General features: G+C 46.1%; 1 protein-coding gene across 2 annotated transcripts in view; it reads right to left on the bottom strand.

The window, feature by feature from the left end:
• The window catches only part of ITGA5 (integrin subunit alpha 5), an 86,663-nt gene extending 65,994 nt beyond the window's left edge, over window positions 1-20,669 (bottom strand). For both annotated transcript variants that reach the window (XM_081319468.1, XM_081319469.1), the window contains exon 1: window positions 20,438-20,669. In XM_081319468.1, coding sequence (XP_081175594.1) covers window positions 20,438-20,583 — 146 coding nt within the window. In that variant the 5' untranslated portion in view covers window positions 20,584-20,669. The remainder of the gene's footprint in view (window positions 1-20,437) is intronic.
• Between the last annotated feature and the right edge of the window lie 1,306 nt (window positions 20,670-21,975).

Raw genomic sequence — 21,975 nt, 5'->3', positions numbered from 1 at the left:
TGGCCCTTAAGACAGAGGAACGATATTCTGAATTCCCCAACTAGACTCTTCCTTTCCAAGATTTCTAATCCCAACACAGCTAGAGGGCAGCAAGTTGGAGATGGTTATTACTTTTCGTATTCACCTTTGATGGGAGTGGAGAGATCATACCCATTGCTCTTCCCCTTTGGGAATTTGATTTCTTGCTCACCTGTCGCATTAACAGCTCACTTTTATTTTGTGAACAGCTTGTTGCAAAATGATGGCTAAGAAACCACACCTCTCAGTACCTATTTCTGGGTTAAGGTTAATAATAGCCAAATAGGGCAGCACCTGAAGGCTTCCCACAGACATCTGCTTAGAAGCTGTGGGAAAGCAGGACACTCAAATTAATTAAAAGGATAGGCTTCTGCTATAATCTAGCCGGGCTCTTAAAAGAGCATCAGGAAATATCTACCATTTTTCTCAGTCTGGTCTCCAGATGTTGCATACACTGCAATTCCCAGTGTCCCCATTATCAGACTCAAGTTTGGTGAAAATCAGTACCTAAGCACTTTTGAAACAAAGCGGCTACTTGCAGGCATTTCAAACTACAGCTCCTTAGATAGGAGAAACAGAATGCAAAAAATGAGCAGGAATTTCAACCAAACATGGCTACCTCCAGGGAAAGCACCAGGTGGCCTGTCCCGCATAACCCGAACTAAGGAGGAAAGTGTGTAGCTCCATGCTCCCGACAGTCACTTCTGGGGGCAGCATTGGCAACTGAGACCTTTCCCAGAAACTGCAGACGTGAACAATCTTCCACACAAGAAGAGCTTATAAAATAGAGATCAGGGAGCCGTCTACAAGAGCTCTGCAATACTTTGAATTTGAAGACCATAAAGTCCTTTAGGACAGAGGTCCCCAACCTTTGGGGCACCAGGGACGGGTTACGTGGAGAGAGGTTTTTCCGCGGACCGGAGGGGGCGTGGTTTTCTGTGCTGTCTGCATCCTGTGGGATGTTTGTGCGGACCGGTTGCTGGCATGCCATGGCCCGGTACTGGTCCACGGACCAGAGGTTAGGGACCCCTGCTTTAGGATCCCCAAGGAGGCTTGCACAGCCCCTACCTGCAATCAGCTGCAACTTTTCCCAGGATTGCAGTGTTCCGGAAAACACTGATTTTAAGGAAGAAAGAACAGACAAATACTACTTGAGTGGCCCACATGCTAAACATCATTGTTTGGGGTCCCAAAGCATTGCAAGGATCTAAGTGGGACCTCTTTTTACCTCCAAGCAAAGGAGGACAACATGACAGCATTTTCATTCCCTCGGTCCACAAGAATGTAATTATACAGGATTACTTTCTGAGAGGAAAAAGGGAAACTTTACACAGTGGCATTGATAAGAGACTCCAGGTTTCATTCAAATGCTAAAAGCAGTGCTCTGGCCCAAACTCTACCCCTTTCCTGCGTGCATGGCCAATGGTGCCTGAAAAAGGCAGGGGTTATTGCATCACGTTGGCACGGCGATCCTTTCATCCCTCTGATAGCTCCCCAGCCACAGATGATTTTGGCCTTAGGTCATACGCCTTCATCCCAGTGAAGCTGGATCCCTGCAGCTTGCCCATCACATGATCAATGGGTCGTGAGGCAAATGACCCAGGTTGCCTATTGCTGCTGCTGCACAGTAACATATAAGTTAACACAGCATAGCAGCCTCTGTGTGGGCCCCCTCTTTTTCCAGACACTGTGCAAGTCTTTTTTTTTTAAAGAGAAAGATTCAGAAGGTTTCCGAAGGTTCAGTTCCTCTATTGCAAAAAGACCGCCGTTTCCTATGCACCTTGTCAACAGAAACGTTGCCTTCCTGATCGTAACAGGAAGACACACAAGCTGTACAACCTTAAGGCTGCCTTAAGAGGATTGGTTTGCTGATCCTTTACATCCCAGGCAAAACATGAGACTACATGCAAAAACCAGGATGATTCCGTAGAATATAATCTCAAATTGGCAAGAGCAGAGAACGTTCCCACAGATACGATCCATATTGCTTTTACGTTTGTTTTGTACTGGGGTCCAGTACTTTGTCCCCTGCTTCCCGTATCATACGGAGAGGCATTCTTTGGCTATACAGTCCTCTCACTCTTGAATTCTGCTGTGAAAATACGAACGTACAATATTCTAGAAATAACAGAAGATATTAGCCCAGGATGGGTTTCAAAGAGAAGGATTAGGTTGGTATGCCAATGAACTTCTACGGAATTTATATTTTATCATAACATAGATAATACTTGGTTTATAGATTCATTTTATTACTTTGGGGCACTTCAGGCATGTGGACTCCCTTTATGCTCTTTGGAGTTCAAATAGAGAAAAACTTAATCCCGTCCACTGCCCACACAAGGCTCAGTCCTTTGGCCTGGCCCTGGGAGAGATGGACAGTGCTTCTAGTTTCAAAGAGAAAAGGGTTCTGTGATCACAAAAGCTGTCAGATGGACTGGGGAAATGTTCAACGCGTAAAACAAAATTAACTCTGTGGACACATTTCTCAGAACCTTGAATGCAACAGCCCAGCTTTATTTTGTTGGAAGAAAAAGGCAGTAGCAACATTTTTAGCTAAGATGCCTAGTCCTGTACAATCCTGAGTTGTTGTTCAGCTGCTAAGTCATGTCCAACTCTTCACGACCCCCCATGGACCCCCATGGACCGTAGCATGCCAGCAGCCCCCCCCTCCTCCCCACGGCATGAATGAGACTATCTAACCATCTCATCCTCTGCTGTCCCCTTCTCCTTTTGCCTTCAATTTGCCTTCAAAACAAAAGACTGTCAGGCTCGGCATTTCAGTATAAAAGTTCATGCCAGTGTGGGCTAGTGGTTAGAGAGCCCCATTTGAAATAAGAGGAATCCTGGTTCAGGTTCCCATTTAGCCAATAAAACGTCTGGGTGGTATTTGAACAGACATCATCTCTGTGTTCAGTTACTCTTTTTAAAAAAAGTATTGTTATTATATTGTTATCAGACCTACATAATACGTTACATTTCTTTGATACGCTGATATTTAAAAGTGTTGGCTAGCGATTAGTACCGTTTAAATCTTTACATAACCTAGACCATTAAAGATTTAAAGAGGTATTATATCAGCATTAACTATGAATTAAAATGTTGATGTTAAACATAAGATTATTTTGCTTTTACAGCCAAAGTGGTACATTAAGTAACAGCTGCAAAACGGCTTCTGTCTTAAGCTGATTTCTTATTATTAAGATATGGGGGTGGGGTGGGAGAAATACAGACAAAGCAAAATAGGAAACAACAACTAATCATATAGAAGTGTTGCAGAGGACAAAGAAGAGTGAAGGGGAATTCTATCCACTCCCCCTGTATCCTTTGGCACTGAGGCACAACAGAAATATATGTGGCGAATAAAAGTGAACCACTTCATAGACTCCAAGAAGAATCAGCTCTGCTCCCTCTGGAGCTTAGCCAAGTGATTGCTGAAAACCACAGTGGCAAAGAATTAATACTGCTGTTTCCATTCTGAGGGAGGAAAGACACTGGAATTGTATTGAAGAGCCCAAAAATAACACTAGAAAAGTAATGTCTACTTAAGTCAAGCTTGACTCCTTGGGATTTCGCATGACACATCTATATAGTTATCTTGGTAACAATAAGGAAGCATTTGCCACTGTTTCCCCCCACCAAACTACAGAATCCTCTTTCTTTAATCCACTCTTTTATCTGCTTTAATCCACTTGATCCGGCACACTCCCTCGTGCTCACCACCATCCCTTTGCCCCTCGCACTTCTCAGTCTTCCCAAAGCAGCTAATTGTGGTTGCTAATCATCCAGAAGTGACCATCTAGCTATATAGACTTGCTATATAATCTTCTTGAGACCTGTTTTGGCCCAAACCTATGCTCACATGACCAACCTTGGTGGAGCAGTGGGCTAATGCCTCCTTAAGTAACACCAGCTGCCTGCAATTAGTGCAGGTTCGAATCCCACCAGGCTCAAGGTTGACGCAGCCTTCCATCCTTCCGAGGTTGGTAAAATGAGGACCCAGATTGTTGGGGGCAATAAGGTGACTTTGTAATAATGCCGCTTGGGTGTGTGTGTGAAAGCCCTAATAAGCAGGCATATACATAGAATGAAGGCTATTGCTAAGCACATTGATTTGTGCTTTAGATTGTAAGCCGCCCTGAGTCTTTGGAGAAGGGCGGGATATAAATGGGATTTTTTTTTAAAAAAAAAACCTTCTCCAAACTGGCCTCTCCATGAAATTTTGGGACTACAATGCTGGCGATGTTTCGGAGAGGTTAGCTGAGAATCCTGCTTCCTGAGGAAGCCACTCAATTCAGTTCCATCTCAGCAAAAGGAATCTTTATTTAGGAAGAAATGGTACAAAAACAATGGCTGTGTCCTGGTCTCAAATGGGAACATGTGAGTGATGCACAGTTAATTAGGAGGCCAAAAAAAGCGGTCATAAAACCAAACTCCAATACTTTCAGAGCCAGTGTTCTGAGTGAATAAGCCATCATCTGATGATCTAACTCGCTGTGAAAAATTGCTTCCAGAAACTGACACACGATCATCTTACATGCTGTATCCTATCCAGACTTTTGAAAGGTGTGGGAAAGCAATGAATTTATTTTCAGGGATAGCGATGCCAAATCAAACCCAAGCTTTGGGGTTTCAGCTTTCTACTTTCAAGAAGTTCATTCCACGTCCACAAACCCATCCCCACATTATAGTGGTCCCATAAAAACATAGGATACCCATCTTTCTAGTTCTGCTCATTACGTGTTGCCTGTGTACAGCAAGAGCTAACAACATCACACCCTGTTATATTCATTTATCTTGTTTACCGGCATCATCCATACACAGGACACTGAGACTCCCTCCTGCTTCCAACCAAGGCGAATATACATGATTTGTGATAGGTCAACTTATGTTTAATAGACTAGTTGAATCAATCCTTGTTAAAGACTTCCATTCTTGTTAAGACATGAATGGAAACCACATGGCCACAGCGGTGGATGGGTACGAGTGGACGGAAACCACATTCAAGAGAAAAGCCAGTATGTGCCCATGGGGCATCTGCAAGGAGCAACTGTTGCTTCACCATTGTATGATTTGTGACACGCAACCCCAAAGTGGTTGCTATTACACTTTCAGCAACATATACCTTTATTTTGCAAAGGATTTGGGGAAATGCTTTCTGTTTATCTAGGTCTTGTCGGGTGTGGGAGAGGTGTCTTCATTCTTACTCTTTGTATCTAACTTCTCAAGGAGGTATCAGGGGCAATTTTGACCTGCCGCTGATTTCATTGGGCGCCGTGGTGGCTCAGCGTTTAAGATGCTGGGCTTGTCAGCTGGAAAACTGGCAGCCCAGGTTCGAGACCCCAGCACCATGCAACAGGGTGAGCTCCAGTTCTTGCCCCAGCTCCTGCCAACCTAGAAATCTGAAAGCATACTAATGAGAGTAGATAAATAGGTACCACTTTGGTGGGAAGGTAACAGTGCTCCGTGACATCATGCTGGCCACATGACCATGGAAATGTCTTTGGACAGCACTGGCTCTATGGCTTTGAAATGGAGATGAGCACTGGCTGATAAAGTCAGCACCAACTAGCAGAGTAAAATCCGCAGGGACTCCTTACTGATTTCATTATGGAATTTATTCTCACTTAGGGCTCCACAGATGAGATTTGGGGGGTGGGGGGGAAATTAATTTTAGTATACTTCCACGCATAGGGAAAATTTTCTGTTTCCTAAAGTTTCTCAATCAGGGTCATTGCAATTATTGTTAAGGCTGGGCAATGCTTTGGATTAATAGGATACTTCAAAGGGTGTGTGTAAAGCAGCTGTCTTTTTCTGGATTATGTTTGCAGCTGCAGCACAATCCCAGAGAAAGATACATTTCACCGGCTGGAGCACCTAGGGTCAGTGCCCATGCAATGCTCAAACCCTCCCTTCGCCTTCAAAAGCACTTCTCTGTCAAAAAGCCCTGATTTACCTTGAAATTATTACACATTTTGCCTGGTGTTCTACTTTGCTTTGTAACCCAATTGTGATTGTTGTGACAGCCCCCCCCCCAACAAGATCCTTTAGCTAACAGCCAGGCTACAAGTATTTCAAATAATAATAAAAAAAGAACTCCCATTTTTTTCCCTGTGGATATACAGGAATTTAAAAATGTGCCACGGTGAATGTGCTGCAACAAAGCAACTAGGACTTAAAAAGAGACACCTTTGTTCTCACCAATCAGGAACACAGCAGCAGCAGCAGCTGGCAACTCTGCAAAGGCCGTCTGAGGATGGGGGAGCAAGGAAGGGGACAGATACTCGCAGCCATCCAAAAACAAGGGGGAGTAAAGTCATTAAGTGTGGCACGCAAGACTGAGATGCACCACTGATCACAGGTGAGTCATGAAGGACTTATGCTCAGATGAACTGCCCCGTCGGGAGCTGCCATCTCAAAGGACAGGTGTTGCTATGTACAGGTGGGTTTGCTCAGCCCCAGATACTTCCTTCCACCTCAGTCATCAGGGAAAGTATCCCACTGACTTTCATTCCCATCAGCAACGTACGTGCCTAGCTATCTCCACGTACATCGAGAGGCAAAACACTGCGTTAAATGCTTTGTTTATAACAAGTTTCCATTTTAAAGGCAGCCTGGATGTGTAAGGCACTGGCGGGGGTCATGCAAGCAGATGTACCATTAAGAGTGAGGGGGTTACTTGGCGCTCCCTGAGCTTGCTTGTTTTCTTGCAGACGTTTCATTACCCTAACTAGGTAACATCATCAGTGCCGATATTACCTAGTTAGGGGAGTTAGGGGTTGATGTTACCTAGCTAGGGTAATGAAACGTCTGCAAGACAACAAGCAAGCTCAGAGAGCAACCAAGGACCCCTCGTTTCAACCCTGAGCTACAAATATTCTCCTTCAGATGTAAGAGGGGCTCGCCAGCCAGGAAAACAAGCTGATAAGCAGACTGGCTTCTGCTTAGACGGGCCAAAGGCTTCCTCCCCATCACTGCCTGCCACAATCTGGGCCTCCCTTGGTCATATGCCAGCAGGCCAAATAAATCTGACAGTGGGGTTGTACAGGCCCTGGGGCCATGGCCATTCTCTTGAAGGGGACCGCTGTTCTCAGGTGGGTGAATCAATAGCTCGAACTAAGCAGCAGTGGTTAATCTGCAACCTGCTGGAAAGGCCACCGGTCTCCTGCAAGGCTTTTGAAGATAATAATGGCATGTAAAGAGAGCTAAATGTTTCCCTGGGAAAAGGGAACACAGCTTGCTTTCGGAGCTATAAAGGAATACGGAAGGCTGCAGCTCAGTGACAAGAGGGGCTGCTTTTAGACTGTTTTTTTCATCCCGCCTTTATTATTTTTTATAAACAGCTCAAGGCGTGTGAACACGCCTAATACAGGTAGTCCTCACCTTTCGTTTAATGACCAACGTTACAGTGGTACTGAAAAAAGTGACCGTTTTTCACACTTGTGACTGTTGCAGCATCCCCAGGGTCTTGTGATCAAAATTTGGACGCTTGGAAACTGCCTCATATTTATGACGGTGGCAAGTGTCCTTGGGTCATGCGATCCCCTTCTGGCAAGTAAAGTCAATCTGGAAAGCCAGATTCACTTTAAAGCCGTGTTACTAACTTCACAACTGCAGTGGCTCACTTAACAACCGTGGCAAGAAAACTGTCTCATTTAGTGACAGCAATTTTGGGCTCATCTGTGGTCGCTAGTCAAAAACTACCTGTATTCCTTCTTCCTCCTATTTTCCCCACAAGAAAAACTACGACAAGGAAGTTGGGTGGAGAGAAAGTGACAGACCAAGATCCCCCAGCTGGCTTGCATGGCTAAGGCGGGATTAGAAATCACAATCTCCGGGTTTCTAGCCTGGTGCCTTAACCACTAGCCCACAGAAGCCCCAGGGTCAATATCTAGCACTTCCACATGGTGTCCGCTAAGTGCAAAACTTCCGGAGGCTACCAAGTTGTTTACTCTCAAGTAGATTCCATACATTAAGATGCACCAGTGGTCTGATCCATTATAAAGGAAATTCATTCTAGCTCAGGGCTTTTCAACTTTTTCACCCACTGTACCACTTTTAGGATATGGCAACATTCGAATACCACCAGCCACCTAGCAAAGGTGTCAAAAACTTGATGACCAAAAAAAAAAAAGGAAAAAAGTGATAAAGTACAGGTCGTCCTCAACTTACAACAGTTCGCTTAGTGACTGTTTGAAATTACAATGGCACTGAAAAAAGTGCCCCCCAAGCCACAGCCGAGCAAGATACCTGGCTGCCCGCCCGGCGGCGCTCTTCCTCCTGTCCGAGGTTTTCATTGTTGTGAGCATTTCTGTTGAGGATTGGCAGCGGGGGTGGGGTGTTTGGTTTTTATTTCCTGCCCTCTGCTGGGTGGTTGCAGCAGGTTTTGGTCACTTCACATGACCCTGGGACACTATGACCGTCATAAATATGAATCAGTTGCCAAGCATCTGAATGTAAATCACAAGACCCTGGAGATGCTGCAACATTCCAGCTGATCGGCGCTTCTTCTGGGCTCAGCAGAAGCACCAGGATCAGCACCGAGCTCCAGCTGGAGCCTGGCGCTGATCCTGGCACTTCCACTGAGCCCTGACAGCCCCGAAGAAGCGCTGATCCTGGCGCTTCCGCTGAGCCCTGACAGCCCTGCATCTCCAGCCATCTCTCACTCAGGCTTGTGTGGTGCTGCCACCGGTTCAGCTCATTCCCCTCCCCCGCTACCACTTTTCTAGGATGGTCGCGTACCACCTGCCAGGTGCCAGTGTACCACAGCTGGTACCCGTACCACTGGTTGAAAAGCCCTGTTCTAACTCTGAATGCACTTCATGAATAGGAAGAATAGGAAGTTGCCTCCAAAAACGAGACACAATAAGTTCATTGGGAGCAATTACTAATATATAAATATACATCATAGATGGACTGATTATTCTTAGTAAAATGGCCGAATGATCTTTCCTAAATATGCATATAGCCTTGACCCTTATTTTAACATAATCTTTAGCACTCAGAGGCTGGGAATAGCTTTAGTAGGGAAAATATAATCTAACATTTGAATATCGGCTTCCTACCACAGCTAATTCTCAACAAACCAGGCCAGAGCCATTTAGATGGTATCAGTTTCCTTCTCCATTTTCCTCAGCCCTTGTTACCACCCGCTGGTCACCATCGGTTTTCAAAAGAGGGAGGGAGACAGCTGCAAAGCTACTACAACTTTTCCCAATCCTGTGTCCTCCAGATATAGTGAAGAATTCAGCACCCATCATTCCCAGCTTATTTATCCATTCTAGACTGCACACCCATACAGAGACATGTTCCTCCTGGAGGAGAAAAGGCTAGGCCTCTTTTCATTCTAGCAGGACAGAGAGCAGCCTTTTGAAAATGGCAAACACGAGGCGTCTTCACTTTCAAAGCTTTTTCTACTGAGGTAAAATGCAGATCCTGATTCATGACAACTATACGTATACCTGAGCAGGGAGTATTGAGAGGGGGAAAAATATATATATATTTTCCTTCAATTTTTTTTTCCTGGGTACTTTTTTTTTTAAAGCCTCCCAATATTTGGGATTATTCTGATTTTTAAACCTACATATATTCTACTTGATTTCCCTGACAGAGGGGGAAAAAAGGTAGCATTGAACTGAACTAACACTAAGAGATAAATGGCCGGATTCAATAAGCATCTGCTTTTCCCAGCTGCTAAAAAGAAATTCAGCTCCCTCAGCCTAAAAAAAGGAATTAAAAAGACAAAGCAGCTGGGTAGACCGGAAAGCAGCATGTGTTACAGGAGACCCCGGGCTGTCCATGGATGTCCTGTTTCCAGGTCAGTCCCTCAGCTACCCTTTCATAATGTGCAGCAGTGGTAGTCCACAAATAATAATATTTATTTATTTATTTATTTATTTATTTATTTTAATTCCATTTATATCCCGCCCTTCTCCGAAGACTCAGGGCGGCTTACAAGCTTAGCAGTAGCCTTCATTCTATGTATATGCCTGCTTATTAGGGTTTTCACACACACCCCAAGCGGCATTATTACAAAGTCAGCTTATTGCCCCCAACAATCTGGGTCCTCATTTAATAATAATAATAATAATAATAATAATAATAATAATAATAATAATAATAACAACAACAACAACAACAACAACAACAACAACAACACTTTTATTCATAAAACATGAAACTCAGTCAACTGAACACTCCAATTGATTGGCACTAATGGTTGACGTGGGTTGCTGCCAGCATCCTAGGTATCAACCAGGTATCTCCTTAAAATGTAAGATGTTCCGAGTAGCACAGTTTTTTTGTAGCTTTGCTGGAGTTGTTGCAGGAAGCTGCAATTTCTTGATGCATTTTGCAAAGTTTTTGGACATAGTTCCCAGTGCCCCGATGACAATGGGTATCACTGTTACACATTTCATCCATAATCGTGCAGTTTCGATGGCCAGGTCGCGGTTGTTGTTGCTGTTATTATTATTATTGCCATCTTTAAAATCTTGTTTTCCCACAAAAGTTATTAGGGATGATAGTTTGACACAGTGTGCAACTGTGTCCATCACGTCCTGGATCTGGAAAAGGAAGTAACAACTAAACCCAATTTAACTCTGTGATTGGATGTGTTTAGAATGTAAGCTCCAGACACGGTATCCAGGGCTGTTCTCCCATTAGCAGACAAAGCCCACTGGTAGACAAAGGGGACATTTCTTCCCCCTGTGCTCACCCAAACCCAGCTTGAAATATTAGGTGGTGAACTCCAAAGGAGGTTAGGTGGAAACAGGGCAGGCTATGTGAGGAGGCAAAAAAGGGAAGCTATATTTTAGGAGAGAAGGACTACGCTGCAAAACTTTGTAGACCACTGATGGTGTGGCCTTATACTGACATTTTTCACTGAGAGATGTGGCAGCTTTGTGGTACTCCAAGTCCATACTCCCATGCTTGGGGGGGAATCTTTGGGAAGCCAGGTTGTAGTGATACTGAATAACTAAAACTGAGCTTGCTAAACACAAAGCCTCTGTTTGGGCATGGAAGAAAGGCAAAGAGCTCAAGAGAGCAAGCAAGCCCAGAGGGCACAACCATGTCCAAAGGAATCTGTTTGGGTTAGTGGGCATAGCTGTCTCTTAAGGATGAAGCCAGTCTATTCAGACATCTGACATGAAGAAGGCAAGAAAGGTGATAGAGGTCAGAGGCTGAAGTCAGGAGAGGCCAGTAGAGGAGCAGAGGTCAGGGAGAAGTCCTTTCCTGACCTCCTGCATAGACAGATCCGTCACAGCTAAGAGGTCTCTTGGGAGATGTAAGAAGCCCATTCCCTCTGTACCCGTTGCTCTAGTTTTCCCAGCCTGCTTGTTTCTCAGCCACTTCCTTTAAAATCCTTCCGAGGTAGGTAAAATGAGGACCCAGATTGTTGGGGGCAATAAGCTGACTTTGTAATAATGCCACTTGGGAAGGGGCGAAAGCCCTAATAAGCAGGCATATACATAGAATGAAGGCTATTGCTAAGCACATTGATTTGTGCTTTAAATTGTAAGCCGCCCTGAGTCTTCGGAGAAGGGCGGGACATAAATGGGATTAAAAAAAATGTGAACAACTACAACACCCACCATCCCCAGCTAGAATTGCCATTGGCCCTGTTGATGAGAGTTATCTTGCAGGGCAGGCTGGATAAATGCCCAGCGTACATCATTCCAGGAAAAGTACATGCCCCAAACGCTGCCCTTTTTCCGGTGGCATCCCTCTCCTTCTTTGCTTTGAAGTGGCCACTTCATATGAAAGGAAAATGAGTCAAAGCACTCTCCAATGAGGTTGCTCTTAGCAAAAGTTAATGATGTGGCCTGATGCCATTTGGGGTCATGCCAGTGGACCACAGGAGGAACACACCCCAGTGGATCAGCAAAGACCAAACCAGCAGCACACGGTCCCTGTCCTCCTTCCAATTCTACCCTAGAATCAACGTAAGGACTTGCCCTACCACATCATTCACGCTTTCCATGGCAGGGCCGGATGCCGCTGTAAACCAATACAAGAACTTTCCTTTTAATCCTTCGTTTAGTTCTCCCCTCTCACCCTGCCAATCTCTCTAGTCACCTTGAACCTCTCTACTCACATTCTGTATCTGATTTCTACCTCCCACTCAACCCCCGTGAGTAGGATGGGGAATGAGTTTGAGAGAACTCAAGCAGCAAACCACATATCCAAAGAGTCCCACTGGCCAGAACTGGAAGCCTGAGTACTACCCATTTAAGAACCAGGAACAGATATGCCTTTATGAATATATATGTGCAATGGCATTTGGACACACGTCCACCAATTCCTAATTCACAATGAATGTAGATGGCTTATATACCCAATTCTGAACACAGATATTGACTCTGTGGCCTGGTTCAAGCTATCATACAATTAAGACAAAATTCAAATTACTCCTTCACTCTTCCTATCAGTGACCCACGCAATCCGCCTAGGACATAAGATATTTCACCCTAGTTTCTCATTTCCCTTAAACCAGTCAACTAGTTATTACCTTCAGAACAATTCAAAAGTTTTAAATCTGATTTAGAATGCTTAAACCAAGTGTAACCTCTGGGTTTATAGTAAAACATACAACATGCCATGACATGATAGGATACTTGCCAATACACATCCTTATGTGATACACTGCTTTCTCTCTCCTGGCTATCATCTCCTGTTCTGTACAATGTGTTAATTAACAGCTCTTGATTCCACCTACGAGGTAGTTCCTATAATTTGAATCCATCCATTCCATCCTTCCCATACAAACCTAATCATTACCACCATCCCATCTCAGAGCTAGCAATTATATGTAACTGGGGAGGGAAACAGAGGCATTTCACCTTTGCAAAGGCAATCCACAGAAAAGCAAGACACAATGATGACCAGGGAATAGAAAACAGCTGCATGCAAGAGCCATAGTTCTTGAACCAGTCCTAGCCTTACCATTATTATACTGTTATCTCACGCATGTGCAGAGGTCTGCAACCCGCGGCTCCGGAGCCGCATGCGGCTCTTTCAGCCGTCTCCTGCGGCTCCCAGTCCTCTGCCATGTGCAGTCCCCCCCCCAAAAAAAGTGGGACTTAAAAAGTTCAACCAATCAATTCAAATATGCAGGGTAGGTGGATATCTCGCCTTGGCTCCACTCTTCAGTCAAACCCTGTTCTGCGCATGCGCGCATGTACGCGCATGTGCACACATTTTTTGCGGCTCCCAGTTTTTCCTTTTGTGAGGAAACCGGTTCCGAGTGGCTCTTTCACTGTTTCAGGTTGCTGACCCCTGCGCATGTGTCTCTGAGCAAACAAAAGGAGGCTTAACTACATTCAGGGTATTTTTGGAGTACTTAATTACATGCTGATTACATCTTCAAAACAATTCCACTGGGTCAGATCAAAGTTGATCGAAGTTCCAACTGGCCCATTCTTTTTTTGTAAATGCTGGTTAACCAGATGCCTTTGGACTCTTACAAGCATGATTACCTTTGTTTGTTCTAACATCTCGTTCTATACTTCTATTAAACAGGGAGAGTTTTATTTGGGTCTCTCTCATAATTACCCACCACCCAATGATCTGAGCTTTAAGAGCAAGCCTGCCAGAATCTTTAGCAGTTTTACAGAAGATGTGAACCCCCCAAATTTCCATTCTAAACATTCACAATGTAGGATTTATTCATACAGGGCATCTAACAAGACTAATTCCAACATCAGGAATATGCGCCAAGGAGGATAAGCTGGGCAGCAGAAACGCACTTCCAGTAAATATCCACATGATTCTCTAGGAAATGCTACACCATCACCTTGTTAATCTTTTTTTTGTAAGCTCTCCAAGATAGAGATACGTCACTTACTAGGAAACAAACCACTAGTATTCAACAAACATGAAGGAGTAGCAGTTGTAGAAGCCAGCTTGGTGGAATGGTTAAAGGCACTGGAATTGGAGTGGGGAAACCCGAGTTCTAGTCCTGCCTGAGTTCTAGGCCCAAAATCAGCACAGTAGTAATCTTGGGCCAGTCACTCTCTTGCAATCCTAGGAAGGAGATACGGACCATGGTCAAAGGACCAGAACAACAATATAATTAAATACAGGATCTGACATTTTAGAATAATGGCAAATAATGGTTGACTCAGCCTTCCATCCTTCCGAGGTAGGTAAAATGAGGACCCAGATTGTTGGGGGCAATAAGCTGACTTTGTAATAATGCCGCTTGGGGGGGCCCAAAAGCCCTAATAAGCAGGCATATACATAGAATGAAGGCTACTGCTAAGCTTGTAAGCCGCCCTGAGTCTTCGGAGAAGGGTGGGATATAAATGGAAATAAAATAAAAATAAACAATAAACTATTCACTGGGCAAGAAAAAGTATTTGTAGCAGAGTTAAAATAAGTATTACAAAAACCATTTTTGTAATACTTAATGTAATCCATTAAGTGCCAGCAAAGAGACAGATCAACCAGGGATCTCTTGGATTTCTACAATCCAGACATGGTAGGAGTAGGTTTGAAGTACCGGCACACCCTCTAATACTAAAGGGGGACATGTCTATATTCTGGCATATGCTGCTCAGGCACTCCTCTTGCTATTCCTGGAAGGTTACCAGTTCATGCAGCTTCCTATTGTCTGGGCTAGGGGCGATCAGCTGGGCTGCTGAGAATAGATGACTGCTATTTCACTAATAATAACAGCAAAAAATAAAAATAAAATAGCAATACTGAGCTGGGGATGGGGCAGCTATGTCAAGCTTGGACTGAGGGAGCATTTGCTCCTCTCCTACCTCATTCCTCCTCAAAATGACTGGCTTTTTGCAGTGGGACACCAGCAATCTTCAGCCAGGGGCACAGGCAAATTAAGATTGGACCGTAGGGGTCTCTTTTTCCATAAGCAAAACAAGATGGTAGCCAAAGAGGAAGACTAACTTCCTGCCCTTCTTTCTCAGAGATTGTCCTTGAATTTGGAGGCTTACAACAAGGATTGCTTGAAACCCTCTAGGCGCAGGGGTCTTCAAACTTGGCCCTTTTGTGACTCGTGGACTTCAACTCCCAGAATTCCTCAGCCAGGCACACCAGCTGATGAATTTTGGGATTTGAAGTCCACAAGCCATAAAAAGACCAAGTTTGAAGACCCTGCTCTAAGGTTCCCTTCACAACCCACAGCAGTGGTGTTGCTAGCTCCAGTCCACCATGCTAGTAGACCTAACCACCCCTTCTGTTCATTTGGCTGCAGTTTGCAGTTTGATTGTGGAAGACATTCTTTTTTTTCTTTTTGCCTCATACAATTTCTCCCTTCTCCTCTCCCTCCAAGAAGCTTGAGAGACCATTCCAATTTTACAATGAACCTGATTGTGCTTAGTGCTAAAAGGGCTACCACATTCAGTTACATTTAACTGTTCAAATAGGCCGAGATGGAAAGGAAAGGAAGCAATAAATTGGATGTCTGTCCATAGAGGCATATTTACATGCCTGTCCATCAAGATGTGCACGTACCCATATGTGTATACACACACACACACACACACACACACACACACACACACACAGAGGCACTTAAGAATGAGAAAAAGAGTTTGAGGAATTGCAATACTTGTGGTTTTTTTTTAAAATGCAATTTGCATTGCCTTCTCAAGAGACCAAAAAAAAGAGGCAGTGGTTCACCAGGCGTAGGAACCATAAAACAGACACTTAATGCCTAAGAATCTAGTCTGAGGAGCTTGGCAGGAAGTTCCCGCCAGGGCAGCCTATAGCAAACCCACCTCCTGGCCCTTCCTGCAATAAAAAGGCAAATAATGTTGCTTCCTGGCCTGGAAGAAGCTTTCCTCTGCAACCCATAAAAATGTCACATTTGCAAGAGCTACTGCCTGTTACATTTTGCAAGGATGGGCCTGCTTGGGGGACAAGGACATATTTGGTACATATAAGTTGTTTGGCATAATATCTATTGTTGAAGGAAGACTCGCAGACGGGGCCCCTTCCTTTAAAAACCCAATTTCAGTCTTTTGAATCTCAGGTCGGGAGAAAGAAGACCAGGGCTTTTGATCTGAATGAGTAATTGTCCATCGGAGAAGGCTGAATTGAGCAAGGCAGACAACTTGGGACTCCTGCACTGAACGGGCAAAGGGGGGGGGAGTTGCATGCCATCAGAGCAGCAAAACCCTTCTGGATCTCTGATTAACGAAAAGAAGGCAGCAAAAAAGGCTTTGCTAGGCACGGAGGGCAGAGATTCCAAAATCAGCATCCTAAGAAAAGCCCAGAAGGTCAAGTGAGGACCCAGATTGTTGGGGGCAATTAAGCTGACTTTGTTATAATGCCGCTGGGTGTGTGTGTGTGAAAGCCCTAATAAGCAGGCATATACATAGAATGAAGGCTACTGCTAAGCTTGTAAGCCGCCCTGAGTCTTCGGAGAAGGGCGGGATATAAATGGGATTAAAATAAAAAATTAAAAAAAATAAAAGTGTTGGGAGTAGCTGGCAAATCTTGCTTGGGTTTGGAAGCTAAGCAGATTCAGACCTGGTTTGTACTGTATTTGAAGGAGGACCACAAGGAATCCCAATCACAAGTTGTACTGCATGCTACAATTCCGGAAGAAAACAGTGGCAAACCACTTCCAGACAATTATATGGACCTGTTGGAGAAGTCAAATGACAAGCTTGAAGTAAGAAAAAGTTGACCCAATATCAAGTAGAGAACTTCAGGAGTCTGGGGAAGGTGGGGGTAAGCAGGTCTATTAAATTACAGAGAAGTTCATCTTATCCTGATCAACCATCAAACAACTGTTCTGCAGTTCAAACTGAGAGGCAGGTATTGATTGTACATATTTGCAGTCTTCTCTGTCAATATTCTAATCTGGTTGGGAATTCATAGGAATTGTCCTTCAACATATCAGGAGAACCTCAGCTTTGGAAAGACTGTTTCTCCACAGAAAAAAATGCAGTGTTGGCTGGGCAGATGCATCCAGCAGTGGAGGAACAATTAACACTTCACTCTCTTGTTTACGAGTCTGATCAGAACAAATCACTTATACAGCAATTGACAATAACTTCAGCTGAGGTGTGGAAATGCCAGCACCACAATTATTAAGGACGGCTTCAAAGCAACAAATAATCCTAGCCAAATCCCTTGTATGTGGAAAATACGCTATCCACAGAGACTCGGAGTATGTTTCTCTGCCCAGATCATATGCTACACACCCATGCATGGGTGTGACTCTGCAGCGTGTGAGTGCACACACACACAGGCGCCAAACATTGGTGATGATCCATGTCTTGGTTTGCATCCTGTGCAAATGTTTCCAGCTAGGAAGTTGTACTGCATCAGAGCCAGTTTTACTGGCAAAGCTCCCCTAGAAAAATCTTCCCATCAGACCTCAGGGCATTGACCTCAAAATATCCTGCTAATGATCTGGAAGTGCCTGCAACAAGCCATAGAGTTAGTTACAGGCTGAGTGCTGGTTGGAGCATCACATACTGCAGCTGACTTCTTTCAACCAGAGGACTCTAGCGAGAAGCTCTGAGGAACTATACAACCTGGCCCAGCCTGGTAAAGAAACTGTAGCTTGAGCTCTTGGGAGAAAGGATAAGGCCTGGGGGATGGCATCAAGGACTGGACCAGGTCCAGAACATAATACCAAAAAAGGACCGCTTGCCCAAGATGACCCGGTTCTTTCTGATCAGCCGGGAAGGGAGTACAGCCAGCAAGGAAGCCGTTGGCTTCTTTGACTCTCATTGCAAACACGACTCAATGGGAACGTTTCCTGTGGCAAAAGCAGCATTGGGAAATGCACAAAAGAAATATTTCAGACAAAATTGGACATCTGTCTCTTAGGTACATACATGAATCTGGCAGGGATGCGTTGCTGCCATTCATAGCAACATCTTTGGGACAACTGGAGTTAGCCAAGGAAGTGATGAACACATGGATCCCCCCCCTGATATAAGTTTCTTTTTTTCGCAGGACACAGGAAGAAAGACATCAGCCACTCCCATCTCCCCAAAGAGCAAATCAGGAGGTGGAGGAGACTGCATATATACAGCACCAACGTCAGGATCCTGTAGGCATCTGCTCCTCCCCCCCCCCCCTTGATCTTTCTTCTTGAGCAACAGCCCCTAGAATCATTCAGAGCAAAATGGTAGACCAGACCTATTCAACCTACTGTGCTTGAGACAATTACATGTAGGGGTGTCTGCCCACTGACCAAAAGGGGTTGTTCAGGACAGGGACTCCCTCAAGGTGGAGAAACCCACAGCACTGGGCACACAGCTAATGAGCAGAAGGAATCAGTCTGGATCTAGATCTCCTGGAGCACAATTGTATCATTCCCAGCTAACATCCCATTTTGCAGTAGATGAACATCTGTGCTTTCCCTCCCATCACTTCACTCTGTACAGTAAAGTCTTGAGGTGAGGATTTGTGACTGGTTTTCCCAGCTCATCGTAACCTCACTGTCTGGTTTCCAAATTTTGCTGGCTCATTTAAACTATAGGCATAATGGTTGTATTAGTAGGGTGTGACCTGAAGATCATCACTGCAGATTAGTTTCGGCTTTAAAAACAATGCTCCAAACTATTTCTTTTCTTCACAAAACCCATTCTTTTTTCTCCCACACCATTCTAGAATGTTTAAAGGGGAACATTTAAAAAAATAAAAAAAAATTCAGCCACACTTTGCAGTATGTCTTTGTCAGCAGAGCAGAGGAACAAGGCTGCCAGTCTGTTGATTAATATAAATGCTTAGCTTGCACCTCCAGAAGTTTTCAGCCCTTTTATGTGTATAATAAGACCCTAATAAATTAAGAGACTCACCTACTAGCAATTATGCACAAGTCTCTTGGACAATTAATCCTGAAGAAGATCTATTAAATCTACTTAATCTCTTCCCTGTGATATTGTGTGTGTGTGTGTGTGTGTCTTTGTCTTTGTCTTAAGTCTTTGTGTATAGCACACTTATCATTTGCCCAGTATCAGCTTTTCAATCTGGAAATGCGAGAGACCTGGGTGTAATACACACACTGTCCCAATGTCCCTCCCTTTGCTGGCAGATACCAGCTGACTTTCATAAGTGTATAAAACCACGTGCCAAGGCAGAACTAGCCATTCAGGACCCGGTAAGACTTCATCAGCATCCTTTCTTTCTTGCAAGCCAACCCAAAAATGGACATGGGGGAAGCCCACAGCCAATCCTCAACATACCACTGGCATCCTAGCTAAAGAGGAAGGAGAGCCCCGGTGAATTTCTGCCAGACCCCTTCAGCTTTGTTGGCTTATACAAAGAGAGAGAGAGAGAGACAAGTTGGCTGTTCCATTCAGGATGAGGCTTCTTGTTCAACACATCCCAAGGAGAGGGAGGAGAACCTGGAATAGGATCTCTTCCCCCCCTCTCCCAAATCTGATCTGCAGCAGTTCCCTTGCCGGATTCCCCCCCCCTCCCTGATGCTGTATGTGAGGAGGGGGAAACTTCCGGCTGGCTATTTGCCAAAATCCTTTGACCAAACACACACCTGGTGGAGCTGAGGTCAGAGCCCCCCCCCCCCCCGCCTTTCTTTTACCACTCCCTTCGAGGCTAAATAGCATTTTTTTAAATAGACTTGCCTCCACAAAGGGGGGCGGGTTCTCTTCCCCCTCCCACTCCGCCTCTCCCCGCCCAAGCCCGATCCCCCTTCTTTCTCTTCCACCCCCCCACCCCCACCCCACCGCACCCCACCCCTGGAAACAAGAGCGGCGGGGCTGAGCTCCGATTACAGGAAATGCTTGGTTCCGAGCCTGTTGGGGGCGAGGACGAGTGGAGAGGGAAAGAGGTGGTGGGGGGGGACGCGCACGGAAAATCCGCCAGGTTCCCCCCTGCGGGAAAGTTGGACCGCGGCGCCCGTCCCCCTCCCGTGGACAAAGCGGCCGCCGCTCAAGCCAAGGGATGTGTGTGTGTGGGGGGGGGGGGTGTGAAAGCGTGCGGGGTGGAGACCCCACTAACGGGAGCGAGTTGGAGGAAGCGCGCTCCAGAGGCACGGACGGTGGGTCTGCAATCACTTAGTGGGGCTAGCAAGAGGGAGCGGGCGCCAGGCCAGGCCAAGCGGAGAAATGGGGGGGGGGCGTGATTTGGAAAGGGAGGACGCGGCTCTCGCAGCCAATTCAAGCCAAGCCAAGGCAAGTTCTATTTCCCCGGGCTAAATTGTCCCAAGTGTTACCGAAGGGTCCCAACATCTTTGAGCCGCGCCTCTGCAACCCCCCGCCCGCTCCCCAAGGACGACTTACTAAACTTTCCACTCAGGATTCCCCCAATTGCGTGTGCGTGTGTGTGTGTGTGTGTAGGAAAGCTGACGCGGTGGGACTGATATGACCCAGCTGGGCTCCCCTTTCTCGCAGAAGGGCGAAATGCCCCCCCACCCCCCCATCACCACCACCACCCCCCCTCCACCTCCGGTGCGCCTTAAAATCGGACCCACCTCTGTTCTTCCGGGAGGTAAAAGTCCACGGAGAAGCCGAAAAGGCTGCCTGGGGGGCCGAGCAAAACCGTCGGCGCCTTGGAGTCCAGGTTGAAAGCCCAAGCGCAGAGCCCGCTCGAAAGGAGGAGCAGAGCCCGACAAAGCATGGCGAGGCTCGGGGCAAGAAACGGGGGGGGGGGGTCCGGATGCACCGAGTCCCAAAGGGTCGTCAGCTAGCCGGGGTCGCCAAGAGCCTCGGGCTTCCGATCTTTTCTCCAAGCCGCTCGGAACGTGAGTGCGGCGGAGACTCCCCGCCTTTCTCGCCTCTTCCTCGCGAGTGACTCACAAAAAGGAGGAGTTTCTCGCCCTCCCCGCTCGACGGTACGCGCGCGGGGGGGGGGCGGCGGCGGGGGGGGGGACGACAGGATGGATCTCATTAAACTGCCAGCGCTGGGAATTTTGGAGAAGAGCCAGGAAAAGAGCTGTGATGAATATTTCGATATGGATGAGAAGGGGGGGGGGAAGAAGGGGAGGGAGATTGTGTGTGTGTTGTGCGTGGGTGGGTGGGTTTGTGGGGAGGGGGTGTTGAAAGCCAAAGCAACGAATTTCCCCCCCCCCCAAATGTTAACCGCTCCGTCTGAGGCTTGCGTTGAACTTCTTGTTCTTCGGGCTGTAGGCTGCGGATGATGTCACGTTGGGGTTTTCCTTCCTGCAAGGGAATCGGGCGCTCGGTGCCAAGGGCGAAGGTTTGGTTGTGATTGGTTGCCCCGCGTAACCATAAAAAAAAAACCAACCACGAAATTATGCTCAGCCGAAGAAGAAAAAAAATAATAATGTACCCAATTGGCTGTGGGACTTTCTTCTCTCCTTCCTTCCACCCTGCCACAAATGGGACTGTTTAAAAGGATCCATGGTGGCTCAGTGGGTTAGGACGCTGAGCTTGTCGATCAGAAGGTCGGCAGTTTGGCGGGTCGACGGCAGTTTGGCGGGTCGAACAGAGTGAGCGCCTGTTACTCGTCCCAGCTTCTGCCAGCCTAGCAGTTCGAAAGCACGTAAAAATGCAAGTAGAAAAATAGGGACCACTACGGTGGGAAGGTAACAGCGTTCCGTGCGCCTTTGGCGTCTAGTCATGCCGGCCACATGACCACGGAGACGTCCTCGGACAAGCGCTGGCTCTTCGGCTTTGAAACGGAGATGAGCACCGGCCCCTAGAGTCAGAAACGACTAGCACGCATGTGCGGGGGAACCTTTTACCTTTACCTTTAAAAGGATCCAAAAGCAGGGACCAGAAATTCAGATAGGTGGGGTTCATGTGGGTGAGGTTCTGGAATTGCCCATACAGGTAGTCCTCGACTTAGGACCACAACGCAGCCCAAAATTTCTGTTGCTAAGTGAGAGATTTGTTGTGAGTTTCCTTCCATTTTACCGATTTTTCTTGCCAGGGTTGTTGTTAAGTGAATCGCTGCAGGTGTTAAGTTAGTATGACTTTGCTTGCCAGAAGGTTGCAAAAGGGGATTACCTGGACCCCCCCCCCCCCGGGACACTGCAACTGTCATAAA

This window comes from Vipera berus (genome assembly GCF_964194415.1).
Source record: "Vipera berus genome assembly, chromosome: 2".
NCBI classification, from domain to species: Eukaryota; Metazoa; Chordata; class Lepidosauria; order Squamata; family Viperidae; genus Vipera; species Vipera berus.
Note: the sequence above shows the minus strand (reverse complement) of the source record. Positions and strands in the feature narration are given on the sequence as shown.